Source organism: Cataglyphis hispanica, chromosome 2, assembly GCF_021464435.1.
Source record: "Cataglyphis hispanica isolate Lineage 1 chromosome 2, ULB_Chis1_1.0, whole genome shotgun sequence".
Classification (NCBI taxonomy): domain Eukaryota; kingdom Metazoa; phylum Arthropoda; class Insecta; order Hymenoptera; family Formicidae; genus Cataglyphis; species Cataglyphis hispanica.
Window position 1 is genome coordinate 13,346,451 of NC_065955.1, and position 22,065 is coordinate 13,368,515.

Below are 22,065 nucleotides of genomic sequence, written 5' to 3' on the forward strand. Positions count from 1 at the left end.
AGATTTTATATATAATTTTATATTATTTTATTATACAAAAATACAATTTTTATTCCAATATATTTTTTCTTTTGTAAATATTTTATTATAAAGTTAGCATCATTCTTAATACATTTATAAATATATTTTTAAATTCTTTGATTTATGATATTATTCAAACAAACAATACGCTCGTATAACACGTAAAATGATTCTTTCTTGTTATATCAGAGACATCTTGTCTTCACGGTATCTCGTTGAAGTATAACAATCCCGGTGCAATTTGTCTCCTTCGCGTAAACGATGATTCATTTTGTCGCTGATGTGACATTTACAGAAAAATCTTACAATCTCGCGACGTGATATAAAGGTCGCGGAAAGGATTACGCTTAGAATCGGTACGAATGTCTTCAAAAGCCGACTGAACTGATATTTTTTAATATGTAGAGCTAACACTCGTTTAACTTTTTCCTTGAGATTATTTGCATCTAAGAAATGTCAATTTAAGTATTATGATTAATATTTGTAATCTGTATACAAGAACATTAATTAGCAGCTAATTGCAGTTATGATTACTGATTACCAGCCTTGCCTGATTCCTATAAATTTCTTTTCTCTTCCGTGCGCATAAATTGGCTCAAAGAGATAACGTCAATTTGTTTAAGCCATTTTGCTCGACGTTTGCTCCGTCTCAAGACATCTTTTCTTCCGTTACGGAAAACTTCGCGTTTTCTCGCGAAATACGGTTTTCTGAAATATTCGCGCGGCACAAAGCCGCACTCTTCTTGCTTAGCGTTACTAGCGGACTAATATATATCAGGCATAATGGATATTAATTAGAGTGTATTTTAATAGAGGAACAATTAAGAAAGTGGGTCGCACGACCGGCGTAAGAAGAGGCAAGGCGAGAGTGGCAGCGACCGCGATTTACGCCATGGGGGAAGAGGGCTCGCACGCAAGAGTTTTACACTGTAGGTTCCATTATCTGTCTTCAGCGGCATAATAGGAGTCTCTAATTAGAATGTGCCGCGCGGTGCTTTTGTCCTCGAAAAAAAGAGAGAGAGGACCGAGAGGAAAAGACGCAACCGGAAGGAACGAGAGAACGCCTCTCTCTCTCTCTTTCTCTTTCGTCGCTCGACCGACCGATTTATCTCTGTTCCATCTTTCTCTCTTTCTTGATTTTCCTTTTTTCTAAATCATAAAGTTTCTCCAACTCTCTCGCTGTATGTAATTCTTCTTCGGTGAACGGTTGAAAAACCGCGCGATGCTCGCCATTGTGCATCCCCGGCGAAACGAACCGTTTTGACGTCTGTATAAGTTTTCGGTTTGCAACGCGTACATCGTTCCCACCCTCTATAATAAGATACACGGATGTAATTTAACTCGGGGGGTCTTATAAGAGGACATAAATTTGAAAGTTTCCACGGCCCAGAAGCCATTTTCGTTCCACCCTACTAATTATGACATGAGATTTATACCACCGCGACTATTAAGACTTATCCGCACAAATAAGTATGACTTTAGGAGAATAAATTATTTGATTTATCTCGTTCGGTTTTCTCACGCGCGTGAGAAATTGCGATGTCTGCAATATGTCGGGTCGCAATAAACAAATTTTACGTGATATTTTATTATTCATACGTTTTTTATCTATTACGCGTGGAGCATAAAAAGAGCGGGTATGAATAATTGATCTCTGAGAAATAAATTTTCTTCGAGAAATATTTTTTTAACAAAAGGAAGAAATTTTAAGCTTTTCTATTTTATAATTTTTTAATTGCAATATCTTTTCAGCTGGTTTGAATCAATATAGATTCTCTTACAAAATGATATGTTATTATATTTATTCTTTTGTTAAAGGATAGTCAGATAAAAAAATATATCATATTAAACAATTCAAGGAATTTAATAGAACAATTAACATTTTTTACACAAATGAGTATGTTTATACGAGACGAGAGAATGTGATAAAATTTGAATTTATAATATAATTCTTTTATTATTAGATATTAAATGACGATAAGTTCCAATTAAACATTTATATATAATGATAATATAGTTTACATTCAACTAAACAAATATATCTAATTCGAAGAATTAGCAGTTTTGAAACTTATTAATAATGATATATGATTGTCATGAAAGCGTTTCTAACTGTATAATCCAATGGAAAATGAAATATCGCTATATTTTACGGGACTATTCGATGTTATATTACGTATTTTGGCAGCGCAACGACTGTCTTCAAATTAAACATTTTCGTCAGACGGAAAGTCTCCGCACTTTGGATAAAATCCTCCGTCAAAAGACGAAAAAAAGATCGAAGCGCAAACGTAGAAGCGCGTAACAGGAAAGAGTGAAGCGATGAGAGGATTTCACTTGAGAAAGGGAATGAGCGAGCGAAAACATTTGAATAGAAGTGTCCTCTAGGGGTCGTTTCTTTTCGTACTTTCCGGTCTCGACGAAGAGAGTGGCTCGATCCCCAACCGTCCGGGTGTAAATTAAGATGGAGAGAATTGAAACTTTAATTACGTGTACTTGGGATCAACCCCCTCCGTCCATCTACGATCGAGCGTTTACGGTCGCGATCCAAATCGAGCGAGTCTCTAACAGATAAGATCCGATAACCGGAAAAGAAGCTCGCGAAAAATAGCTGAAAGAGACTGTAGACAGTCCGAAGCCGTTCGATTGGATTCAATGAAGAGCAAAGGGAGACGGGTAGGGGAGGGGGGGACAGGAAGGGGGATGGTGGTGGTGTCCGGACGGGTTTGGAGTGGAATGGAAAGAACGGAGCCAGAATTATGCAGATTCCGGATATCCGATGTAGGTAGTCGGGTATTCTTCTCCGGGCCGGTCCTTTAGCCAATAGACATCTGGGATTTCCTGAATTGAATGTAAATTACCTTTTGCTCCGTTCGCGAAACGGATCTATCGTTAAGCTCCTGCAAATAAGGAGGTATCCACCGTTCTCCGCCCTTTCTTTTTCCCCATCCCATTGTCTTCCCTTTTTTCATGGCAGTAAGAGCGCGAATTGCTCGCCGACGAAGTGAGGAAGGCAACGGCCGCGTCAACAACGAGGAGAAAGAGACGGCGAGAGAGACCTACTTGCGAGCAGGAAAAACGGAGGAAAATCCTCGACCTCCGCGCCAACGGAGTTTCCTTCGTCGCGTCGAACGTGCCGACGACCTGTCGGCGGATAGACGGGCGGCGGGTGGCGTACATTAATTTTCCTACGTTGTGGCAGCGATGGAATCGAATTTGCGCGGCATTGTCCGGTAATCGGATTTACTTAATGCACGAAACGACGCGTGATTAAACGGTCGCGCGTGATACCTGCGGAGCCGCGGCGTAATGACCCGACCATGCCTAATTGCAGGCGGGACAAGATGCGAAAATATTTTCGTACACTTGCACGCTATTGATGCACGTAGGGATACAGAATAAATAACTCTTGATAGCCAGAAAGATAAAACAAAATATGATTTAAATAAAACTATTACTTTGTTCTAAATTTTTTTATGATCTAATTCTTTGTTGAAGATCTTAAATATATATATATATATATATATATATATATATATATATATTTTTTTTTTTTCAGACTTATAATTTGTACAAATTAATAACAGAGATGTTGAATAAAAAATGTTAAGAAATTGTCGCAAATTAAATAAAATAAATATTTAAATAAAATAATTTAAAATAATTTAAATTAAATGATGGCTATGCCATCACAGAATCGGCGCATCAAGATTGATTTCTAAAAATCAAAAATCCAAAAAATGACTGCAACCTTATATCGTTTACCGTAACCGATCGCTCGTGAGTAACGTATGCAAAATCGATCGATCATCGTCGTTGAGAGGAGCAGTCTCTCGCACGCCGCGCGTTCATGCACCGAGCAAATTAATTGGTCTATGCCCGACCGCTACATATCACTCGCATTTACATAAGCGCGTTCGAGTCCGCGCTCGCGTTTCCTGCGTCAATTTCGTTATTACTTGAGTACTCGGCACGGTTCGCTCAACCCTCGCAATTTCACACCACCACCACCCCACGAGTGAGGGCCGCCCTATCGAAAAGACCGGACCCGGTTCAGACGGGCGTTAGTAATGTGTGCGAGCGCGATGAAATGCAAACAGGCGCAATATTATTCATTGTTCGTCGGCTTTACACGTACTGGGCTTTGCCGGTGCCAGGCAGGGCTGAATGCCGCCAGGGACGGATCTATTTGCTCTACAACTCGAAAACGTCCACGTCGTAATTAATCCAATGCATTTTTCCGGGCGCATATACTGATCCTTTTTATTTCACGTTTGTACTTTGTGCGAAATATCCGTATAGTGTCCGTTCGTGTAAATACGGAGCGATCCGGTTCAATCACTCACGCTTTCACTCGGTCTTACGTATTTGCAACATTTACGAAAGTGCATAGTTTCACAATCTTTTCATCAGTTGTATTGACAATCTATCTCGTGTGTCATATAAATAACAAAATATCTCACGCGTGTTTTAAGAAGTATCGAAATATTAATCTTTTATGGCATGTTTACACGCGTTCAAACATATCTTAAAACTTATTACTTCTTCTATCCTGAAATACTCTTTATCTTTAACATATTTGATTGTTAATATATATATATATATATATATATATATATGTATATAAAATATACTTTCAATTTCATTAAAATTTTTATAAAACACAGTATACATATGTATGTGAAAAAGCGTTTGTATATAGAATTTATTAAAAATTATTAAAAATAAGTGCGAGATAAGTATTTAGACTGTAATATATCAGAACAAAATATATTGGACACTATCTAATTTTAATAATAAATACTAATACATATATAAAGATGAAATTAATTATTATACCAAATATCGATTTTGGAAGCCTCACGATCGCGTATAAAGTCCTGTTACATTTGTTTGTACAGATTCTGTTACATTGTAATTATGCAACAGTTTACCGCAGTTCTGTAATAAGCTCGAGTTTGCGTGTCACCGCGCTCGAAATAACTAACCGCCGTCTGCTTTTACTGCAGGCTAGGAAAATTTATCGAAATGCACCCTGTCCCTTTGCATCGCTTTTCTCTTCTTTTATAGACATTTCCTCGCAATAATACATCGATAGGGTTCCTAGAAGCACTTGAATATTAAAACGGCGCGCCGATCGAATAACGCCAGCACTCAAGACCTCGATGCATTATTTCGAAGGGTAACAATTGAATTGCACTATAATTATGTAACCGTCCACCGCAGTCCAATATATAACGAGTTTGCGTGTCGCCGCGGCCGAAACGATTACGATATTCTACAATTTCATTCATTATAATAAATCAGTGTCTATGTATTTCAAGAGAATGCGCGGATGCGCGCAGCGCATAAGTGCAATAAATAATTAGTCGACGAATATGCTGAAAATTTACAATCTGTCTAACTTAAAATTATGGTGCCTGCAAATGCAAGCGAATAGAAAGCGAGTAGAAATAGGACATAAATTTAAAAAAATACGCAACTATATTATCCGCGTCTCTTTCTTCCTATATACCGTGTTTTATTTTTTAATAAGCATATGCAATAGTGCATATATATCACATTATGCGCGTGCGCAAGGAATATATTACATTTTCTGCCATTATAACTGCGCACGTTATATTTTCATAGCGCTTTAACGATGTACAATGCTTAATTTTCTTTTTTAAGAAGTAGGTATGTTGCATTATAGAAAGATGATAGCATTATAATCTACATACATGCAATTGATACTTTGATCATTTTTATTGCTTCTTTTATTTTTGGTATAATTAATTTGGTATAATTAATTTATTATTAATTTTTTTTTGTCTCTTTAAATAAATTATAGTTTCTATTGGAATGAGAAAAGAAAATTTTACTGGCTGATATACTAAGCAAAGTGGACGGAATTCAATGTTAATAGATCGCGCTTTTCCTTTTCTAATAAAACGATATCGCGTCTACGAAACTTTTCCTCGAGCCAATTTTACATTCGCCCTTTGGCGACGTAGCTTCCTTTGTAACAAGTTGGCTCGCGACAAGCGCGACGGTGGACAGGAAAATAGTCAACCGGACGAAAAAAAACGGGAAAGCGAAAAAAGTGATGAAGGAAGGGAAATACTCGCTATGTAAGGCTGCTATTCTAAATTAGCTTTGCCAGTAGAGCTTGTTGAACAACTGAAGGGCTTTCGCTAAATTTGCGTTACGAAAAATTCTCATCGAACGCAACATCCTGATATTCTCAAACCAGTACATTATTTTTCTGTATTTTTAAATTGCTCTTTTCATCTGGAAGTTTTTCTCCTTCTCCATCATAAACAAAGACATAATCCGTCGATTAAAACGCGGAATTAAAAATGTTAATATATATTAATATTTTTAATGCCGCGCAAAAAAATGCAAAGCTATGAATAATTTTTTTCAAATGTCCGTATTAATCGATTTATCGACTCTATCGACATTATTATCAAAGCATATAATTTTAATGACAAAAGACATATTTTTCTATTACACATATTGTATTATTATATACATATTATTATTGTGTGAGTAATGTAATTAAGAAAATTCTCTGCCACGACCTATCCGTGTGGAAAACTCGAGCAGAATATACACTCCAAACATAACATCTCATTTTATATAATGAAAATGTTCTGTTTTATATGTATATTCCACTTTTATATTTATATTCCACTTTCGAGCAGCATCGAGAATCTTTCCGAAAAAGAAGTTAAAAGGTCAAGTGCGTCACGCACTTAATACTTAAAAATTGAAGCGATGCAAGGATGTTGTATTACATATAGAATCCAATTCATCTGAAAGACGAAGCTGTACATCAGTAAAAAAAAAAAGCCTGCATACTTTGGTCGCCCACTTTCGTCCTCTTGCTCTTTAATCCTCCGAAGTTTATTTCCGCATCCTTCAAGTCCACTGCTCTCCTTTTTTTGCATGCTGAAGTACTGAAGTACGGAAATTACTCGTAGCAAGATGAAGAAAAACAAGTAAATGGGGCATTTATATGTTTCAGTTATATTTACCTAAATATTAATTATCTAATTATATATTTCGGCTAATTATATAATCGATAATTATTCTTCTTTTGTTTTCTTGCAAAATATTTTTATATAAATAACTGTTATTCTAAGACTGATTTATATTAAGTCAAATTTTAAAATATGCTTAATATTTTATATATATATATATATATATATATATATAGACCGTAAAAAATTTACATGTACGTTTTATGTAGATTATAATATAATGTTGCCCTTTGCCTATCCTTGGTCTCAATTTAAATTCTTTCGTTTTTCTTTTTTTCATTTTATTTGAATTTCTCTGTGCCTTTTTTTGTAAAATGTAAAAACGTGCTCGTTTCCAAATTAGATGCAATTTGAAATCTGTACATAATTATTTGTATCGATAAAATTTTCATCTTTATTTTTGAAAAATCGCAAAATATTACATCCGAGAATGATAGTAAAAAAAATGTACACGAGAGCTACGGAAAATCGTAATTTCGACGACAGTCGCATCGACATATACCCAGATTCGGTCTATCAAAAATACTTTTTGACAAGACGGAATAAGGTATTGGGGAGAGATATGTGTGCCTATAGGGCGCGGCGTCAAGGTTATTCGGGATGAAATATGACGCACGACACTGCCGAACTCGGCGGAGAGAGAGAGATTATGTGTCCCCGTAGAGAAAAACTGACTCTTCTCCACCGGTAAATAAGATCCTCTCCCACATTCTGCCGCTCGCTCTTCAGTCCTTGAATTCAATCCCCGTGCCCTCCTCGCCTTGAACCCTTCTCTTCGCCGTCCCAACCCCGAGGAGCGAGCCCGAGAGACGACGTTGCTTACTTCGCGGAGGTGGAAAGCGCCTTTTTTGTGCCTCTTAAGCTCGGGCTACGCTTTTCTCGCCTCGGTGCTCCGAATATCAGTTTACGCGCGGAACCTCCTCGAAGCTTCATCCTCTTCCAGCTTTCACCTTTCTAGTGGAATATGGCTACCCACTCGTACCGATCTTTTAGAGATTCTTTTACCATGTTCGCGCGCGCGATGGCATATCCGATATCGCTCTCAATAAAAACTGCGAATATTTCAGTTCTATTTTTGCGCGCCCGTCGATAAGCTACGCTCAAGTGCAGATGCTTATAATATTTATGCTTATAATAGTTTAATTCTGTAAGATAATTCGACATTATGATATCTCGTTTCTGATACTAATTATTTTCAAATTCTTTAAAATAGCAACACTAATTATTGTCTTTTTCAGATTTTTACTTCATTTATTCTTTTTGATAATCCATTAATCATCTTAATTATAGACACATGTAACACACTTTTTGAACATTATTAAAAAAAAAAAATGCTGTGATTGACTACTGTGATTGCAGACGGTTGACAATAGTATGCCATAAGATATCCTTTATATTGATCTGATGAGGGACAGGGGGGAAATATAGAGTATTATTTAATTACAATTTTACAGCCAAAATTTGTATTGTAATTTAATAGATTTTATATATATTTTATATAATATAGATTTTATATAATAATTTTATTTTCTTTTTAAGGGAGACTATTCTATTTGTCTTTCATAACTGCGTATAAAATCGCTTTTTCAAATAGAAATAAAAATATATTTATTATTGCCAAAAATAATTTTTACCAATAAATGCCGATTTATGGGTAAAAGGCCCTATTGAGTAAAGGAATAATACGCTATAAACTGTGATTCGCCAATTTTAATAAATTAAAAAATATTTATGAAAACTTTAAATTCCTTGTACCGTTGAATGCAAATTTATAATTTTCAAATATTTTTCACTCACTAAAAATTCTTATATCTCCAGTTCTGCAAATTCTTATTATAATTGTTCAATCTTAAATTTAGTGTGGAACACACACACACACACATACACATTATGAAAATAAATTTAAAAGAAGATAAAAATCCAAAACTTTATTTTATTTTAACTCAGTTGTGTGTGTGCGTGTGTGTGTGTGTGTGTGCGCGCGCGTGTGTGTGTGTGTGTGGTGTGTGTGTGTGTGTGTGTGCGCGCGCGCGTGTGTGTGTGTGTGTGAATTTTTCTATCATATTCTCTTTTCTTTTACTTATGAAAAAGAGATATTAAAACACCCTATATAACGTCGGAAAGTTATTTACGACGATGAATTTCTATCGTGGCTTGGCCGAACACGCTATTGAGGACATTTTCGTTTATGTTTACGAACGCGATCTCTACATGGAGCTAATCATAACAACATCGCGCTACGACCTTTAGTCTTTAGATATATCCAAACTGGTCGCAGTCGAAATCGTGCTTCGGGTCGGTGCGCAGACTTTTCAAACGACTCGTGCCTTAATCGTTTTATCTGTTCTTTGTACATCTTCATCAATTCTCCAAAGGTCGTTCGATAATCTCGTACTCCATTTTCAAAGTTTGAGTAACTTAGAGTGTTTGTGTATACACGCGTGTTGGACAATTCAGATCGTCACAGATCGTAGTTAGGTCAGCGGATTTCCTTCGGTAAGTAAGCAAAAATGCGAATATCATGTTTGAATTTCGTTCGACTTATCGAGACTTATAATAGATTAATTAGGTTTATCATAGAATTTTTCTAAAGTGATTACAATTACGATTACGATTAATATAAATTCTTGATTGTAATATTATTGTGTAATATTATCAAATAGCTTTTTATCAAAAAGAAAAGAAATATTTTTTATTAACATACAATACGGGTCAACATTTGTTTAAACAATTTTTATTATCAGTTAGTTTAATAAACTCTTAAGATATTTTATAATGATATGAAATGTATGTATCGTTTATCGTCTTTCATTCTTCTTTTATCTTGCTTTAATCAATATTAAAAGTGTGTACAAGCAAGAACGATTGCTATTATATTGAGACATTTCAAGGACATTAAATTTTATTTTTAACGCACAGTATATTTTCCTTCAATAATATTGATCGCATAAAGTTTTTTTTTTTTGCGAAACGCGATTTCAATCAATATAGCATCGAGTACGTTTCGTTCGAGTTAATTAAACGTAACAGGAAACTTCTCATCTTCGATGAGGTGCGCCAGTTAATAAAATTTAAATTTCAAATCTCGTCGTCACGAGTCTGGCCGAGACGATAAAACGAGCGTCGAATGGCGGTTATCGGTGCCATTCGTGTAAATGTTTAGCGATTTTTTTTTTATATATCGATTGCAGCGCACATTGTGTAATTCGAGAAGAAACGATCAATGTTTGAGTCCTGCGTGCAGATGCCGAACGCCCCGCTGAATTCGACAGAGTCAGAGACGATGCTCGACTATAAGTTATTTGCTAGTGGGACAATGCAGTTGGACCAGAATAACAATAGCAACGTGCTGTCCGACTGGTAAGAAAGAAATCACTCATATTTTCATTAATTTTTTCGACAAAATTATAACGGTAATAATAGTAGTAGATAAATTATTAAAAAGAGAAAGAGAGAGACAAAAATATGCGCTTTTATTTAGTTTGAATATTATGTCCAAATTTTAATCTGATCGCAACAATGATTAGCTGTGATATATAATAGAATTAGCAAGAAAGAAAAATAAATTGTTTTGCTCATTTTATTTTTACGATTGAATGTCATGTATATATGAATAATAATAAAAAAATAATATACTGGATAAATAGATAAGAACCGTCTTATATATTTGCGTATCAAATTGTTATTTAATTCTACAACTTCAATCACAAAACAATAACAAAGTCGTAAAATATATAGATTGATAAGAAAGAAGTTACTATTCTTTCTTCATATCTTGTGCACACACACACATTTATTCTTATTTTATTTTATTACGGATTTTATATTTGGTTAAAATATAATAACAGAAAAATACAAAAATGCAAAACATAAATGAGTAAAAAATATGGTGAGAGAAAACTATGTTTTGTATATTTGCATTTTAATTTCCTCTTGATTATAGAATTTGATTATAGAATACAACAGTAATATTAATGTACAGCTACGAAATTGATAAGGTTGTTATGCATATTCTGCTTATCTTTGTGCTCCGATGTTTATTTAATTTAATTTCAATTTAATTGCTTTTATTTGCTACCGAGAATGATTAAGTGCAGCGGATTGTGCGGGCAATTTTCATCATCACCGAATCGTGACTTGCTTAATCAAAATGTAGCCTTAACCGAATCCGATAATTGGAATAAACGATTGTTCCAGAACTATTAGCTTTGTGTGCGAAAAGACAGTTGTTTATTTTCTTTTAGGAAAGGTGAGACATAAGGTGATCATCCGACAAAAAATAGTAATGTGATAGAGTTGTATGTGTATGTATTTATCTCTTATTCTTAGCGCTTGAAAACACTGTCTCTTGTATGTACAAGAGAAATATTTTTCAAGTTAATATAATAGTTAATATATTTAAAAATTTATTCTTAACTATTTAAATAATAATTAAATAGTAAATTAATATATAAGTAGTAAATATTATATATTAGTAAAATTAATATATAAGTAGTAATATTTTAATATTAGTAGTAGTTAAAAGATTAATATATATTTTAATATTTAATGTTGCATCTAATTCTCTAATAAAAATATATTTTCTTCTTCTTATAAAATATATATTTTATAATAGAAAGTGTTCGAGTGTGTAGGCTATATAGGATGAAGGATTTAATGCAAAAATGCATCAATAAACGAACGAGATAATTAATAATTAATAAGGAAAGCAGTCTCGCTTAAGTTTCCTGCTCTTACCGAGTTCGTTTGAGAGAATCGATTATAAAGGCAACTTTCGCGCTCAGCTTTTTTTCCTCGCGCTCAGCGCTTTTTAATTGGTTGCCTGCCTAGCATCGTGCCCCTTTAGCCAATTAGTACATTGCAGAAAATACCACGGTATCTTTCCATCGAGATCTTTTTTTAATGCAAATTTTTAATCGACGCTTCTTCCATTTGCATGAATATTGCGAATATTTACGTAACTTTCCACGGAAAAAATGCATCTTGTTCGTATATATACATTTTTTAATTTTTTTATTATTGATTTATATTATAATTAAATGGAAATGTTAATATATATATAATATTCTTTAAGTTTTAAATTAAAATTACTCCCACTTTTTGCTTTTATTTTTTGCTTAAAATCTTTTTTATTTTTACTTTATTTTTACTTTACGATGTCACTGAATATATAAACAAATTTCATTAAATAATGCAAAAAAAATTAATAACAACTCAATTAATCATTGTATACAAATTTAATCAGTTAGTCTGCAATTTCTTAGCTATTTAATTCGGGACATAAAATTGATGTAAAATTTATTGCCAAATTTGCAAAAAACAAAATTGGTTTTACCGATAAGGTATATTTTAATTTTTAATTCTTTACATTTTTTTTACTATTGTTATTCTTATATATATATATATATATATATATATATATATATATATATTTATTTATTTATTTAATGCACTTTATTAAAATGAAACGCTTACTATATAGTTGTGATCCGTAGAATAGATTTTTTTTTGAAGGACAATGAACAAAGAATATTGATGTAACATCGGTTAAGTGTTCCGTTCTTTCTTATACATCTTTAGTGAAGAAGTCATGAGTAAGAGTCGTTAAAGAGTTTCGCATCATCGACTTTTGTTCGACATTACCCTGTCCTTCTGTATTCCGTGCTCGTCTCTCTTTTCCTCCGAAACTTGCTTGCATTAATAAAGTTACGACGGTAGCAGACGGTTGCAACGCTACGCTGTCAAGTCTGCAGGCACCTACCAGATTGATTATTTTCTAGTGAACATCATGGTGTTGTTTAAAAGGCAACGAGAGAGAATGAAATGGAGCAGAATAAAATACAGAAAAGCGAAAGAGAAAAAATAACAAAGAGTTATTTTGCAAATTGATTTAATAACTGAAACTTAAAAGAAAATTGTTTTTCTTTTTACGTGAAAACTGTCAAAATTTGAAAAAGAAATTTGTTATACATATTGGATTTAAATTACTTGGTAAAGTTTATCTTAAAGTGCAATATAATTTATATAAAATTTCAATTTTAATTTTTGCTCTTCATCGATGTCTATATTATTTGCTAGCATTTCTAAAAATTTCTTATTTTTCAATAAATTTATTATTAAACTTAATTCGTTAAAAATTTACTGAAAAAAATTTGAAAATTAATCGAAAATTTTTATGCTATTAACTAAAAAAAAATGGCATTTTAATCCGATGTATACTTAATGTATAATCTATCGATGATCCATGTAATTTAGCTGTCTTGTATTCGATAATTATCCAATATCCGGGTACACGATGGCTATATCATTATATAATGTGCATCGCAAGATTTAACTCTCCATTAATTAGCCCGAGAGCGCCGACAACGCGCCTCCATTGGAGACGTAAGCATCCGCGCATTTAATCGATTAATTATCAAGAACACATGAACGGTTTTCGCTTTCTTTCTCTCTCTCTTTCTTTCTCATGCCACGTTAACGAAGTTGTCGTCATCGCGATGAACTCGAGGGTAGAGCCACAATATCAGTTTGGTTATCTCCTGTTTAACGCCATTGTGTCGCGGGTAAAGGGTGATAACGAATCAGCGCCTATACGGTGGCGAGGGTGTGAGGGTGGTGAAGTCGGTGCAGGATCGTTCCGATGGCGGAGGGATCGGGATGCAGAGGGGAAAAACGGGACAATAGTGCTTGGGGCACTGTGAAGATCCAGTAATTGAATTACACTCCGATAACCGCTTATCGCGAGCCCCCGTCCCCCTCGCGAGCTTGGTGCGGCAAAATAACTTTCGCTTATTGCGCGGCTCGATCGTCCATCCGTTTCTAGCAGGGCCATATCGAGGAAATTTGCAACGTTGCATTCCCCTTGGAAACATCAATGAGATAAAATCATAATTAAATTTCTATAACATTTTTTGATAGATATTAATATGAAATATGAAATAATGATGCAAATTATAAACATTTTAAACTCGACGTCACAATATCGTGTAATAGTTTTGCACATTCTGAAAAAATATAGAATGAGAAAAAGGAATAAATAATTAAATTTATTAATAAACTATATCACGATTTAATTTAATTTTATTATACTCGAAACAAATAAGATAACAAATGTTAATGAAGTTATATAAACAAGTCCAAATTACATGAGTCTATAATATCAAATAAAATTTTTAAGACGTTATAAAATATTTCATAAATTTTATATAGCATCAGGTATGACATTAATGTTTATTTTATTATAAATTTTTTTAAAATAAATTATTAAATATATATATGTATATATAATAATTTTTCAAAGAACAGAGAAAGTACATGGGGCTTCCCCACGACTTCTCTCCGCTTTTCTTTTTCGCTCTACCTTTTTCTTCATCTGGCCGATCCACTCGGCGGATGGCTCGCAAAATAATTAGTTCGCTTACGAATCCCTTCGGTATATTGGCAGACAGAGGGAGGAAATTAAATTCGTGCCCCTCGTATAATCCACGCTCGTGCCGAATCGACTCGTTCCTTTGATTCCTTTGATTCAACGGCTCTTCCGCGATTAATTATCGACGATAAACGCGCGGCCGCGTACTATAACCGTACGGTGTCTTTTGCAACATACGATCGCGTCCTCGCGCACGGAATGTCTAATGAAGCTTTTTGCACCGCTATCTCTCATTGCGATGATGAAATCGTAGAAAGGAATTGCGAAATGGAATTATCAAAAGCTTGTGCTTCTACGTAATGAAAATCCACCATTGAGTCCGTGAGTAATTTCCCGATAACGTACGTTTCGTATCTTTGCAATATATATTCTCAGTGATAATTTAAAATAATTTATCTAATATATCTTCTAAAAATGTTTGCAATAAAAATAAATTCCTATAAAATTTATATTACTTTAACGATATAAATCACAAATAATTATAAATTTTTTATTGATATTATTAGAAAAATGTGTACATATATTTATACATATATTTATTTATTTCTATTTAGAGAGAGAGACAGAGAGAGACAGAGAGAAAGAGAGAGAGGGTGAGAGAGTCACTTAAAAATCTTTTTACAATTTTCTAAATTACAGAAATATTTTAGTTATCAAATATCAAAAAGATATTGCTTGGTAATGTATCACTTAAATTGTTGTTGTGTTATATACTGTCAGCCAAGTTTTTTCCTTCAAAACGTTAACTTTGAGGCGAATTCACTCTAAGCGTACATTTAAGGCGGCCGTAGAAGTGAGAGGGGCTAGCAAAACGGCTGATTCGTGAATAATTCCCAGTTATCTCGAACGAGCACGCCGGCATTTCTTAATTCGAGACATTTTTTTTTCGTTTTGTTTGATTTGCGCGTAGCGTATCAATTACGGGATAATTACTACAAACGGCATCAGAGCGTACCTAACACTAATTGGATGCCCACACGCTGCAAAAATATTCAAGCAACCTCTGGAATTAATTCCGCGCGCTCGTGTTACAGAACGCGTCGGAACAATTAATATCCTGATAATGTGATGGGGAATAATAGGGAGGGATCATATGATTGTGCAGCATATATCCTGCTTGCAGAAGCAACCATGCAATAAGGTATTTATTGTAATGCAAGTAGATTATTAACTAACAATTACTCGTTTAATTATTAAACTATATATTTTGGATAAAGAAGAGAGCCCTTTTTAACATAATATTTACATAATGCTACAGTTAATTTTTAACGACAGCTTCTCTAATATGAAATTAACATTTTCCTTTATAAATATTAAAAAGCTTAATTATAATATTTAATATTGGCAAAATTAATGTAATAAATGCAAAACTTTTCTCAACCCAAATAAAAGATACTAAGAGAATAATATAGAATATATTATTAGATGATTTATAGAATGAAAATCACACATTTAGAATTAAAACAAAAATATGTTACGTAACATAAACAAATTTTTAAATTATTTTAAAAAGTTCTATATTTATACTTATTAGTCTAATTTATTGCTTTGATATTTTTAGTATATTAGAGAATATTTAAATACAATTTATACATATCAAAAAAATTGATATTTTAGTGATACATTTATAAGATTATTCGCGTAATGGTAATGATATCATAATTAAAGCCGTAATCAGTTCTGCGCACGGAAAACGAATCCTCGAATATGATCGCCAAACTTTCTTGTCGACGCGGATTTAGACGTTCTAAGATGCTTTAATGGCCATCAAAGTTTATCGCGAGAAAGCGAACGACATCGTCATACCGAAATCCTCGGAGAACGACGACGAGTTTTCTTAATTAGGGAAACGGAAACGCGGGAGTGGCTGTCCCACAGCGGTTAGATGAAACGAAAACGGCTCAAAGAGAATTTCGTGTGTAAGTTGTCTCTGTCTTGCGTCGGCTTCATCTCTTTGGGACGTTTGTGAAACTGTGTTCCGCAGTGGGTCACCGCAGTTTATTATCAACTAAATGTAGTTATTCATAAAATTTTTGAGTCATCTTCTTCTCTTTAGACTCTATGAGACTCTATAACAGTGTAACATTAAAATAAAAAATCTACATACATGCTTCTGTTTAAAAAAAAAAGAAATTTTGCTACGTGAAAATTCTTTTTTATAAAGAGAGACTATATAAAGTCACAAGAATAGGTTATACGTAGATCTATAAATAGACATTAAAAGCACACACAATTTTTTTACAAGTTTTTTTTTAACTTATTATTAGTAATTTTTTGTTATATATTACGAAAGAATCCAACATTTAAATTTATATGCTTAATAAATCTTTACAGTACTCATATCTATCTTTAAAGAGCGTAAGATCTCATTTATGTCATAAATTATAAGAAATTGAAAATTTTATAAATAAATTGACGTTAATTATGCGGAATCTATAATGCATTCTGCTGACTGTTATAAAATAGACTTCAAATTAAAATTATAAAAAAAACATTTTGTAATCAAAAGAGAGTTTGAACTTAAGTCAGTCTAATTAACAGACTAGCAAATCTGTATTGGCGATCGATTGAACAGAGACAGATCGAATCGTGACGCTCAACAAAAATTCTGCTTCAATTACGAATCGATAAATAGACTGTTAAGTATATCGCATCTATTACTTTCTAGTGATTACTGAATCTTTGATCAACATGTTCATCGTATTCTTACTTTTTCAAGGTCCGAATGAGAAAAATTGTATTCTATCTCGGTTAATATTATCTATAGTAATGCGTAGAATTGATAATGCTTGATTCTAGAATAACAGTCATGACTAATTACTTGATAAGTATAACTAGATAAGAATGATAACATGTTTATTGATAACAAAAATGTTCTGTTAAGCAAGCAATGGACTCGGACTTTTGTATTGAAGTATGAAAAGATAAGATTGCCTTTAATTAATTTCTTTTAGTTTAAGAATGGAATTTTTTATTTAAATAAAATATATCATTCATAACGGAAAACTTTGATAATTTTATGCATCGGTAAGACAATCTCGCCCATTGAATACTTAATCATTTAACGTAAGATGTTTCTTCTAGCTCTTGATCTTAAAAACCGCATTTTCGCTCATTAATATTTCAGTTAGCATTTTTACTTCATCTTGAATCATCATTATCTCGTTTGTTTCTTCATTGCCGAGAGGCAGAAAAGCGTCTCGTTAAAATATGTTAAATTGTGCTATTACAAATAATAGAATCCATGTTTATTCATCGGTGACTTCATCGAACGAAGTAAACAACCGTTCAATCAAGTATACCGCATAATGTTCTCTTTCTATCTGTTTCTTCGCTTACTTTCTTCTTCTTATCTTCTTCCTTCTTTATGTTTTTGCCTCGCAATTAGTTCGCCGATGATGCTCAATCGCGCTATCGATCTCTTTCTTTGTGTATCCGTGCAATTAAAGGAATCTTCCAGACAGATCATTTGCAAGCTTCAATTTATCGGGTTGATTAGATAGAAGGGAGTAGAAGCGAGACTGAAGACGGAAAGGATGGCTTGAATATCTCGTATTTTACGTCTCGTAAAAACATCGAGATCGTGATGAAATTATCTTGCGAGGAAAATGTTTCCTTTACATGCCCGACATGGCGAGACACGTGAAACGAATTAGACGTACCCACGTGGCGTGGCGTCCGACGTGGGTCGGAGCTACAGAGACGCGAGCCGAGTATCTCCTTCTCATTGAAGTGTTGTTTGCAAGAGAGCATATCACGTACGTGTCCCGCTCTCGTGGAGCTTTTCCTTGTTTTTCGATGTCAGAGCGGCTGCCATTGCCGAGAACGGAGGCACATCGTGTCGGCGTGTATATGAGAGGGTTGAGAAGAACTATGCGATGCCGGCGCGTAAAGGTAGCTTTATGTACAGGCGTAAACGTAGATATAGCGTGTAATTGTACATATGTACATTACGAGAGAAAGTTTAGGTGAAAATATGGTGTGTAGGTGGGTGATGTAGAAGAACGTTATACAACACGCGGAAATATCGCCATAGATGTATAAACGTGCGGGCAATGGGCATACAAGTGTTGGTGTAAAAGTTATTTTCTCTGCAGATGCGTAGCATCTGAAAACTTAAAGTGTGCCGTGAGTCTAAGGCTATTACTGTAGACGTTAATAGGTGCGTAAAGTATAAATAACTATACATGTACCATATACGCGCGACAATAACTTTAAATATATACATGAGACACCGCATGTATTCGTAAGCTTGGATGTGATGCCAGCAGCGTATATACGGATGCTCGAGACGAGGATGGATGCAAAGTAGAGGTCGAAAAACTTTTGTATGCAACGCTCGTGTCAGCGGACACTACACGTGACTGGCCTAACTGCTTGAGGGTTTGAAACGTGTGCGATCACCCACGTCGTGTTCCCGTCCGTCGTTGAAATGGCAAAATCGATAAGCGTTTTCGATTTTTGATGTTTCTGTGAGCGCGAGCCCGCGGGTCAATGCTCTTCGTGATTCGCTTGGAAGATTAGTCTTCTCGTGATATCCATTCGAACTTGCTCCATCAACTTTCGCTCAAATTCGTCCGGATAGTAGTTTCATCGACATTTTTAACCTCGTAACTAGATGATCAAATTTCTCGCGTGTCGGGGTACATAGCTATATAATGATAGCCGAATCATGTTATATTAGAATGATTGCAAGGGCAAAGCAATTAAGCAATGCAGAATTTAGAGATTATTACACAATAGTATTTTATTTAATATTACAACAAATGTGGAATCTGTTATTTTTCAATAATTTATAATTGATTATCTGTCATTTTTTAATAATTTACAATTTACGATTACATATATATATTTACATATACGAATTACATTAATTTATTCACGATTGGATATTCTGTTATTTCCTTTTTCAGATTAAATCGTAGCGATTTTATTTCAACGGTAAATTAAGCCCAAGTAAATTAACCCGAATGTAGGAAAAAAGACAGAGAGAGAGAGAGAGAGAGAGAGAGAGAGAGAGAGAAATAAACGACCGAAATATACATTCGCAATGGTAGAAGAATCGCAGCGTTTTAGTGTATCGCATATAACGGTCCACCGTATTTTTCTTCATTAACGCAAGGCGCCTCTGTAAACTGAAAACAATTATGCAAATTCGACCCTTTCACTTCTCATGCCTCCAACCTACATTTACCCTCATCACCGATGAGACGTTTTAGAACGGTAGAGAATGTGCTCGCATCGCGGGACCGCGGCAGAGTTGCACAACAGTGCAAAAAGGGGTATCGCGTGACAGGTAGAAAAAAAAATGACCGTGCCACTCAAAAGGGAGAGGCCCGCCTGTCATTTTCACCGGGGCGTCGTCCAACGACCGTGAAACGGCGCAAAATTTTCGACATTTGACCTCGCGCCGATTATCCCTCGCCCTTCTCATCGCGCTGTGACGCGCTTTTCAGAATCTCCCTCGGGGGAGAGAGAGAGAGGGAGGGAGGGGATCGCGGTACCAAAAGGGCTACCGTGGTCGCTCTCGATTAATTTCCTGCAGGTAATGAAAGAACATACGCGTCCCGTGTCGAAACACGCAGCCGTAATCGAACACTCTTCCCCGGAATCAAGTAACTTTGACGATATCGAAGAGGAAGCGACACGACGCACGTCGCTTACCCTCGGGCGATTTTTCTTAATTATCGGACAAGACGCGCACGCAGAATTTCAATGACTCTTCCACGCTCGATCGGCGTGTATCCGAGAAATTTAATCGTTAATTTGCATTAGGAGCACGTCCGGATCTGTAGATTAACGTTGTACAAATCGTATGCGCGAAAATAATTTCAAAATCTGTTATCTGATTTTTTACGAGATAATTATAATAATTGCGAGAGAGAAAGAGATTTTAAGAGACTAAAACAACGATTTTTTTGAACACAGAAAGCTGTTATTTATGTACTCATCGAAAAATCAATAAAGCGAAATCTTTTATCTTTCTTTCGCGTTCGCGTAAATTCTATGTATTACGTTTTCAGTTTCTCGGAGACGTAAAGTCTTTTATGTTACCCGGAATGAGGGATTAGAGGAAAATCTATCTGAGGAAAATTATAAACTGTACATATGTACGCGCGATTTTCACAGCGACGAATTACGTGTACCAAGTTTTCGATGGAGTTCGGGAATAGTTAAGGATAGAGGACGTCGAACTCTCCAATATCGAGGTACATAGCTGCGAGCGATACGAATCTCGATGTAACGGGTAGCGAAATCGCTTTTCCGCGCTGACGAGCCAAAATAAACTCCAAAATTATACGCTCTCGCGGAGCGAGATCCCTCTCTCGAATCCTTATTAAAATGACTTTTGACCGAAAGTTCATGATTAATTATAGATTTGATAGCAACATGACAAATTACATTGATGCTTTAAAAATATTTATAGATTTGAACTAGTAACGAAAATTTAATGTTTCATACTTTTTATTCGCTTAAAATCGCTACTTTTATTAAATCAAATATAAAATTAAAAAAGAACAATGTTTTTATCTCCAAAAAAATGAAAGTAAAAACATAAAATTAACACTACAAGTACATTCCATTTATTAATTAATTATTTAAATGAAATAAAAATAGAAAGATAGATTGTTACCACTGATTTTGAATTTTTCTCACGATTTATTGCCGCGATCGAATTATTAGGAGTGACACATTTTACGATAATATATGTTTTTCCGAGTTTATTTACACAAAGATAATTTTAAGTATTTTGAATAGTTTATGAAATAATTTATGGATTAGAATGATAATATTTTATTGCAATTATAAGATCGGTGTATTTTCATTTTAAATTAAATTAACTTATTGGCATTCAATTTTCTTTCATGATATTGGATGCCAAAGGTTTTTGAAACTAAAAATTAAATTATAAAAAAATTTGCCATCTCTGCTATAAAGAGATGGATCAAATATATCATCATGATGGATCGCTCGCTTACAATCGACCATTGCCGACCTCTTCTACAATATACTTGAGACTTCGTCGTCTATAGTTTTCAATTACTTATGTCTGCATCGTGGAATAGCATTCACAGTTCTTCATCGCGTCGGCTCGGTATTGTCTACCCGTCGCGCAAAATGCAAGTGCTAGTTCTCGTCCGTAAACGAGAAATACACGTTCACAGGCACACACGTTACGCGCACACAGCCTTAAGAAATTGCGAGAGCTGCGAGTGCATCTGCGCGGCTCTTTCGTGAGTCAAAGGAAAAAAAAAATAGCTGGGCGAGCAAGAATGGCGACTCACGAGAGAGAAAAGGGAGAAAAATAAGGGATCGGGGCCGCGCCGCGCCGCGATCTCTCGACGGTGAGAAAAATTTGTGAAATGCAGGCGTCAGCTAGTCCTTTTGTGCGACGCGCTCTCGCGTCCATCCATTTTCGCGGAATTGACGAAAGCGCGTCGTCGTCGTCGTTATTTTCGCTTCTCTTCGACGAGAAATGAGCGGTCTTCTTTGCTACATGGAACTCCTTTATTAATGGTTCGAGCGCGCGGACGCCAATAGTGGCATTTTCAATGATCGCTGGATCGATTAATCGGAATTCGATACCGC

At 34.7% G+C, this 22,065-nt stretch overlaps 1 protein-coding gene across 22 annotated transcripts in view; it reads left to right on the forward strand.

Annotated features, from left to right (window-relative positions):
* LOC126858910 (CUGBP Elav-like family member 2) overlaps positions 1 to 22,065 on the forward strand; it is a 507,709-nt gene that overhangs the window by 294,599 nt on the left and 191,045 nt on the right. The window contains exons 1-2 of one of the 22 annotated variants that reach the window (XM_050609631.1): positions 9,310 to 9,542; positions 10,238 to 10,406. The exons of the other annotated variants lie outside the window; for them this stretch is intronic. Coding sequence (XP_050465588.1) covers positions 10,270 to 10,406 — 137 coding nt within the window. The 5' untranslated portion in view covers positions 9,310 to 9,542; positions 10,238 to 10,269. Of the gene's footprint in view, positions 1 to 9,309; positions 9,543 to 10,237; positions 10,407 to 22,065 lie in introns of those variants that run through there. 22 annotated transcript variants of the gene reach the window in all.